This window comes from Mus pahari, chromosome 14 (assembly GCF_900095145.1).
Source record: "Mus pahari chromosome 14, PAHARI_EIJ_v1.1, whole genome shotgun sequence".
Classification (NCBI taxonomy): Eukaryota; Metazoa; Chordata; class Mammalia; order Rodentia; family Muridae; genus Mus; species Mus pahari.
Window position 1 is genome coordinate 23,302,238 of NC_034603.1, and position 8,453 is coordinate 23,310,690.

The window sequence follows — 8,453 nt, forward strand, 5'->3', positions numbered from 1 at the left end:
AAGAAAGAAAGAAAGAAAGAAAGAAAGAAAGAAAGAAAGAAAGAAAGAAAGAAAGAAAGAAAGAAAGAAAGAAAGAAAGAAAGAAAGAAAGAATCCTGATCCTAAAACAGATGGTAAGATCCCAACCCCAGCTTACTCATAAATAACTATATGGTAGTTAGCAATTTTTTTTCTTCTTCTTCTGAGGACCTCAGACATAGATAAGAGAAACTCACAGGGTCAGCGCTGGGGTAGTTAGGGAATGTAGGGTGTAAAATTCAGGGTAGCTCTCACTTTCTGAGTCGCAGAAGCACAGGACTCAGATAGTAAGTCCTCCTTAAATGTTAGACCCCACAGGCTTGCTTGCTTGATTCTTTTCCTTGCCTAAGGCTGGAGGATCTCTGGGTCCCTCCCATGTCTGACAATACATGGCTCTACCATGCAACCCTAAACCACAGAGTGGGCAAAGATCTGTTGTAAGTATTTGGGGTGAGTCCAGAGCAACCTGGCAGGAGATTCCTTGCCAGTCAACTAATCTACCTGTATCTTCACTCCAAGTATCCCTTAAAGAAAGTGCCTGTGGCCAGATGTGAAATATTACACCTCTGTCCCAGGGTTTATGTTGTGACTGTCTACATACCTGCCTCCTTAGGGACCAGCATGCCCACTCTATCTACCTACGTGCAAGCCCACTGTGATTTAAATATGAAATGACCCCATAGGTGCATGTGTTTGAATACTTGGCGCCTAGGTTGGGAAGTTTATGGAAGCTTTAAGAGGTGAAGGCTTAATGGAGAAAGTGGGTCACTGGGAGTGGGCCTAGAGGGTTTATAGCTTGGCCTCAGGTCCTATTCACTCTGTTTCCTGAGTGTGGATGAGTGTGAGCAGCCAGCCTTCTGCTTCTGCTGCCATGCCTCTCTGCCTGCTGCCATGTCTTATTCACCATGATGGACTGAAGCTTTCTGGAACTTTCTCTCTGAAGTTGCTTCTGTCAGGGTATTTCAATACAGCAATGAGAAAGTAACTAAAATTCCAGTCTTTTTCTGTTCCTGTGTTTACTCACCATAACTGTCAGAATGTGCTGAGAGGGCCTGGAGTGCAGGTCCAATGTCCCCACTGTCACCAACACTCCACTGCTTGGATCCAGCTGGAAGAGGTTGGCACTTCCAGGGTCCTGGCTGCTTTGAATGGTATAGATGAGGCCCTTGCCGTGGTCTTGATCTGTGGCCTGGACTCGGAGGAGTTCAACCCCAGGCAGTGTGTCCTGGGGGACCCTGATGTCATAGTGATCCTGCAGGAACTGAGGCCGGTGGTGGTTGATGTTGGCGATCATAAGGATGTGAACCTGGGCACAGGGACAAGAAGCAAAGAGGCAGATTGTGATGTACAATGGCACAGGAATGGTGTTTGCTTGAACTTCACGGTCCCATCCATGTTGGTAGTGTCTGGAAAGCAGCTGTCTTTCTACCCAGAAAATAGCTACTGAGGTATTTCAAACTAACAAGCTTTCAGATACCAGCTTGCCCAGTAAACAGGGTTTCTATGTAGCCCTGGCTGTCATGGAATTTGCTCTGTAGATCAGCTAGCCTCAAACTCAGAGATCCGTATGCCTCTGCTTCCTGAATGCCTGGATTAAAGGCACATACCACCACATCTAGCTTGCCACTAATCGTGTGTGTGTGTGTGTGTGTGTGTGTGTGTGTGTGTGTGTGTGTGTGTGTGTGTTTGACATGGTGTTGCTCATCTGTAATCCCAGTATATGGGAATCTGAGACAGAATCATCATATAGACTTGGGCTACAAGGTGAGTTCCAGGCCAACCTGGTTGACAGAGTAAGTCCCTGTGGTGGTTAGTGTTGTCAACTTGACACAAACAAGAATCGCCTGGGAAGGGACTCTTGAGGTGTTGTCTAGATTAGTTGGCTTCTAGACATATCTGTGAGGGATTTCCTTGATTATATTAATTTAGATAGAAAGACCCATCTAATGCTGTGCCATGCCCTAGGTTAGGGATCCTGAACTATATAATAGTAGAGAAAGCAAGCAAACTCTAGCATGCATGTGTTAATCCATTGCTTTTACTCTTGACTTGGATATAATGCAAGCAGATGCCTCAAGTTCCTGCAGCCTGAGCTCTTTGCCCTGAAGAACTGTAACCTGGAACTTCAAGCCAAACCAACCCCTTCTTTCTGAAGTTGCTTTGGTTGTCAGGGTAAACAGAGCAATCTCATTGGGCTATTTCTTCAAGCAAAATGTGTAAAATCCCAGTATCTTTAACGGCTTTACTTTACAACAGTCAAAGCAGAAGTTGAGAGCCACATGGCACGTCGTTCCTCATTCCCACTGTAGCCCTTAGGGCAGACTATCTTTAATTGAAACTGTTTGTTTGCATAAATTCTATCACTATATGGAGATATAGAACAGGGAGGAGGGATTCTCCCACAGCTACAGAAATGGAGTTTTACTGGTACCCAGAACATAGATTCTAACCTCAGTATTCTTTAAGGAATCTCATATCAACAGAAAGACTTTGATAGCCTTACTTCAGGTTCACCTCTGATCTATTCCCAAGCCAGGAACTCTTGACTAAGGTCTCTCACCTGGGTGGCAATGGTGTGGAACCCATCTGTCACCTCCACAGTCAAGTTATAGCTAGACTTTCTCCTCGTATCAAGAGGTCTGGCTATCACGATGCTCCCCGTGGTCTTCTCAATGTCAAAGTCCATGTCCTTATCCCCATCTGAAGGAGGGAAAGAGCAGATATGATGTCAGTGAATTAGGCAGCTGTAGACCAACCTGGATTTGGCCACAGACCTAGAATACTTGGTAAGTGGCAGCCTTGGCTGACTTTAGCTGACATGTCTGTGGGTGTCCAAAGAAATCAGAGGGTCTAAGACTGTCTGGGAATGGTAGCTATCCGGTGACAGACTAGAGTATATTTCCTTGGGAGATCAAAAAGGTGTTATACTGTTTGTCCAATTATCAAACTACCTAGAGAAACACAGGTCTGTGAGCTGTGGGAAAAACAAAAGCTGCTGTAGAATGTATTCTGCTTCTGGGATTTTTACTGCTTGAACATGGAGTATCTCACCCACCCCCATAGGCTCATTATTTGAATGCCCGGTCCTCAGATGGAAGTGCCCTTTTGGGAGGAACTCTTTTTGTGGAAACTGAGGATCTGGGTCCTTGGGAGAACCCCTGGGTACTTCTTGTCTCACTTGTTTCTTGGTCAGCTGTCAAGTGAAGAGTAGCCATGCACCACACATACCTGCTGCCATGATGTTCCACATGGACCCAAGATGCTCTGCCTGAATGCACAGACCTAAGCCATCGTGGGCTGAAGATTCAGAAACCATGAGCCAAAATGACTCACTAAGAGATTTTTTTTTATCACAACCGGAAAGTGACTGACACTGGGATTACGATACACAGGGGATGATGGAGCCAGACTCATAGCTTCATCATAGACTGTGCAAACTGCCCAACACAAGGACAAGTGAAAACCAGTCTGTGCAACAAGAGGAAGTTGATTTTTTTTAAAAGAATTCAGATGGAAAGGTTTAAGGGGTGGAGCAGGAAGATAGGGGTCAGGGTTAGATAAAGACTAAACGTGTGAAATGCCAGGATTGGAGAGATGACTCAGTCGTTAAGCGTGCTTGCTGCTCTTCCAGAGGACCCAAGTTCAGTTTCTGGCACTCAGGTTGAGTGCCTTACAAATGTCTATAACTCCAGTCCCAGGGGTTGGGGGCCAAATGGCTTCTGCAGACATCCATTCCCAAGTGGCACATCCATAAATAGGTACACATATGTCCACATAATTCAAAGATTAAATGTTTTAAAAAGAGGATGTAAAGTTGGGAGGGAGGTGTGTTGGGGATTTGTAAAGGGGAAGATATGATCAAGATACTGTAGGTACAGATATGAGATCTGCAAAGAATAAATTTTAAAATATTAAAGATAACATAAATAAGTAAGCTATAGAATAGCATGAAGCTCTTTAAATATCTACTAAGCAGAATTCTGTTTGGTTATGCATAAATATGTTTACAATATATTACATATAAAATAAAAATAATATTTTAATATAGACCCATGTGTATGTGTGTGTGTTCATAAAGAAACACATCAACATTACAACAGTGAATTATATTTGGATTGGTGAGACTTTCAGTGAATTATATTTGGATAGTTGTTTCTTCTTTACACACATTTCTGGTTCCTAAATGTTATTTGGGTTCATGCATTAATTACACACTGAAGAAAAAAAACCTAAACAATTAAACGAGCTGAGAATAAGAACTGGGAGTCTAAGAAGTCCAGGATCTTGGGTCAAGTGGTTATCCTACTCTGCCTCCAGCCCAGACTACAATCTGCTGCAGCAAGACTCCGTGGTCCAGGCAATGCTGAAATGGAGACATTAAAATTTAAAGTCTCTGGATAGATAGATAGCAGGGAGTCTAAAAATAAAAACAATAACAACAACAAAAAAAAACCTTTACATTTATAAGTAGGTTTACATTTGTGAGTGGTCCTGTGTGTATACACGTTATTAAAAAGGAGACCTAAGCATTCCTCCATCTCCCAGAGGGCTCTATGCCCCTCAGATGTTTTGTTTGTTTTGTTTTAAATACATGAACAGCAAAACCTTGACAGAAAGAAATGCTACAGCAGAGTCACCCACCAGAGCCCACATCCAAGAACCTCTTAGAATGACAAAGAACATGGATGAAGTCAGGATGTGTGTCTCTGACAGAGCATACAACCTTGAGTTCAGTCTCATGCACACACACATGCACATGTGCTCATGAGTGCATGGACACACACACACACACACACACACACACACGTAACTTAGGGCAGGTGTGGGGTGAATGACCCCATGCTAACCTTGGGCTCAGTCAACACAGCTCTGCCCTGACTTGATGCTTTCTCTCTGGGTCTCTCTAGACTATTCTGCTAAGATCTCCTGGGCATTTTGTATAACTAGGGTCCACCTAGTTATTATCATTATTATCATGACATTGTTAATATCACAGATGGTCAAGCCAGGGTGTTGGCTATAACAGAAAAGGCCTAGCCGGGCAGTGGTGGTGCACGCCTTTAATCCCAGCACTTGTGAGGCAGAGGCAGGCAGATTTATGAGTTTGAGGCCAGTCTCAAAAAAGAGGCCTGACAGATGTGTTGTTCCTTCTACCCAATGTCCCAGAAAACCAGGGAAGATACAGTCAGAAGAAGAAAATGATGGGGCTGTAATGGAGTAGGTCATAAGAAGGACAGGGCATTGCATCAGGTGAGGATATAAAAATAGAGGAATTTGTTCTCCTTGGTCCTCACCTGAGATGCGGAACCAGAAGAGGCCAGGCCGTCCCTCTACACTGATGACTCCGAGCATGTGATTCACAGGGTCTGTCTCCATGACTGCAAAGCTGTAGTGGGACTCATCAAAGGACAGTGGGATGGAAGATGGCCGAGGCTGGGGAATCCATTCGATGTGTAGCCGGACACTGGTAGAGAGTGCTGGCTGACCACTGTCTGTTGCCTTGATCTAAGAAAATACCAAAAGCTCTGTGAGTCATCATGGGAGTGGCCTTCCACTCACTCACCCACTGGGCACACACTCGAAGGATGATGATAAGACAGGAGCTCTGTTGGTAATTAGGCAAACACTTGTAGCCTACATTCTAGAATCTCTTGATAGGTGGAAAAGCAGAACAACAAAACACTGAGACAGCTAATATTGGTTGCCAACTTGATCCGTGTGGTGGTTTGAATGAGAAATGACTGCTTTGGGTTTAGATACTTGAACACTTGATCCTCTGTAGACAGCACTGTTTGAGGAGGTTGTGGAACCTTTAGGAAATGCAGCCTTGCTGGAGAAAGTATGTCACTGGGGAAGGGCTTTGAGGGTTTATCATTTTGCCCCACTTCCTGTTCCGTCTCCCTTTGCTTCCTGTGTGTGGATGACATGTGAGCTCTCTGCTTCCTGCTACTGCTACCTTCCTGCCATAGTGAACTCTCTCCCTCTGGAACCATAAGCTAAAATGAATCCTTTCTTCTAAAGTTGCTTTTGGTCATGATATTTTATCACAGCAACAGAGGTAACTAATGTAATTCCATTGAGGAATATCTAGGAGATTAGTAAACCATGCCCTTGGGTGTCTCTGTGATAGCATTTCCAGAAAAGATTGGATTGCAAGGGTGCTGACTTAATTAATGGGTCAGTCTCTTGATGTGTTCTTAGTATGAAGCAAGTGTGATGGGAGATGGTGAGAAGTGCACGTGGGCTGAGACAGAGGTCACTAGGGCACATCTTTGGAGACTATGTCATGCCTTAGTTCCCACCTGAATCTCTTTTTCTCAGCTCCCTGGTGAGCCATGAAGTGAATGCTTCTTTTCTACCACATGATCCTACCGCCATGATGTTTGCCCAACTGAGCATGGCCAAGTAATCATAGATAAGACCCTCTAGAAATGTGAACCCAAATAAATCTTCCCTCCCGTAAGCTGCTCCTGTCAGGGATGCGATCACAGTGGTGAGAACAACTCCCCAAGAAAGCCACTCTCTCTTACTGCATGGTAATTCCTAAGTTGGGTTTTGGACTCATAGATGGCAAATCACTGACAACAAACACAAACCGAATGAATCAGACTCATCGAGCTCTGTTATGATCAGTTCTCACCCTAAGCTCCGTGTGCAGCCTTTAATCCTCACTGTAGCCCAGGGAGACATACTGAAGTAATTTATCTCCCCTTTGTAGGCAGAAGCGGGGACTCCATGTTCATCCCCTGAGTTCATACCCTGGGTCACGTGACCCATCGGCAACAAGGCTGAGCTTCAGTTTAGTGGTGTGGTATGAGAACTCAGGACCTGCCTTTTGACAGGCTGGCATCTTAGCCTCGGGTCACAGAGATGGCTTGTCTGAAGAAGGGCAGCCCAGGTCAGTGTCTCCCGACAGGAGCTGCTGTCCGTCACTAAGGAAAGCCCATGGTCTATTTCTCGGAGATAATTGACTTATTTTTGCTCATGAGCCTCAGAAGCCTTTGCCTCCACTCTCCTCCAGCTTCTCAAGGTCCTCATTGGATGCTTGTGCAGGAATCTGCGGGGATTAGACGTGTGGCTTGATGCACAATATAAAATCCAGGGTGCTGGAAATGCACCAACACAGGTTTAGAATGAGGAGTTACTCTGAGAAGGGAGCGGCGACTAGCCACAGCCATGAGGGTGTGGTATCAGACAGGCCATTTTCACCTGAAGTGGTTCAGGGTTTTTTAATCAATTTTAGGGCTTGGGGATGTGGCTCAGTGGTAGAAGACTTGCCTAACAGATGCCATGTGGCTGTAGTTGGGTGAAACCCCAGGCACTGGGTGATAGAGGTCAGCAGTTAAGAGCACCTGCTGTTCTTTCAGAGGACCTGAGTTCAGTTCTCAGCATCTATGTCAGATAGTTCACAGCCACCTATAACACCAGCTCTGGAGACATCAGTTGCTGCTAGCCTCCACAAGTGCATACACTCCCACACGTGTACACATATTTTCTGGGAAAAAAATTAGAGGTGGAGCATGCCTTTCACCCCAGCACTTAGGAGGCAAGAGATAGATGAATCCCTGTGAATTCCCAGCCAGCTTAGTCTAAGAAATGGCTTCCTGGCTAGCCAAAGCTACATAGTAAGACCCCGTATAAAAAATTATAATTAAAAACAAAGTAAATACAACTTTTTAAAAACATACAGAATAGATCTATCTTGATTCTGAGACCATGGTTAATTTTGCTAAGTTGTTATTTGAAAGAACAGGGAATTTCAGGGTCCTTTATTGTCCTCAAAAAGAGAGGCGCACAGTCCACAATTCTGCTCCCCTGGGAGAGAGTGGTGACACCCTGGTTACCTAAGTGAAGACAAAGAAGGTGATCTCCCTCCTCCTGTGCCTTCACAGAAATTCACCATCTGGGACCATTCTTCTACAGAGCCCCTCCAGGCCTTCCTCACCTGCTTCACCCTGTTATAGTCTAGGGATGGTTTCAACGTGTCCCTCAGAGCTTCATGCACTGCAAGCTGGGTTCCTTATGAAGCAGTGCTGGGGCTGGGGAGTCTTTCTCAAGAGGCAGAATCTAGGGGGTAGGAGAGAAGACTCGGCAGTTGAAAGCACTGGCTGCTCTTCCAGAGGACCTGGGTTCTATTCTCAGCACCCACATATGAAAGCTCAGAACCACCTGTAACTCCAGTTTCAAAGGATCCAACAGCCTCTGATGACCTCCACAGCACCAGACATGCACATGGAACACACACAAACATGTAGGCAAAACGCCTATACATACAGAATAAATTAGCAAATAAACTTTTATTAAGAGGCAGAGTTGCTGGGCAGTGGTGGCACATGCCTTTGATCCCAGCACTTGGGAGGCAGAGGCAGGTGGATTTCTGAGTTTGAGGCCAGCCTGGTCTACAGAGTGAGTTCCAGGACAGCCAAGGCTACACA

The 8,453-nt window shown here is 45.1% G+C and overlaps 1 protein-coding gene across 1 annotated transcript in view; it reads right to left on the reverse strand.

Annotated features, from left to right (window-relative positions):
* The window catches only part of Fat2 (FAT atypical cadherin 2), a 91,879-nt gene that overhangs the window by 40,802 nt on the left and 42,624 nt on the right, over window positions 1-8,453 (reverse strand). The window contains exons 6-8 of the mRNA XM_021213675.2: window positions 5,313-5,523; window positions 2,579-2,718; window positions 1,043-1,324 (exon numbers count right to left, since the gene is read on the reverse strand). Of these exons, the coding sequence (XP_021069334.1) occupies window positions 1,043-1,324; window positions 2,579-2,718; window positions 5,313-5,523 (633 nt within the window). The remainder of the gene's footprint in view (window positions 1-1,042; window positions 1,325-2,578; window positions 2,719-5,312; window positions 5,524-8,453) is intronic.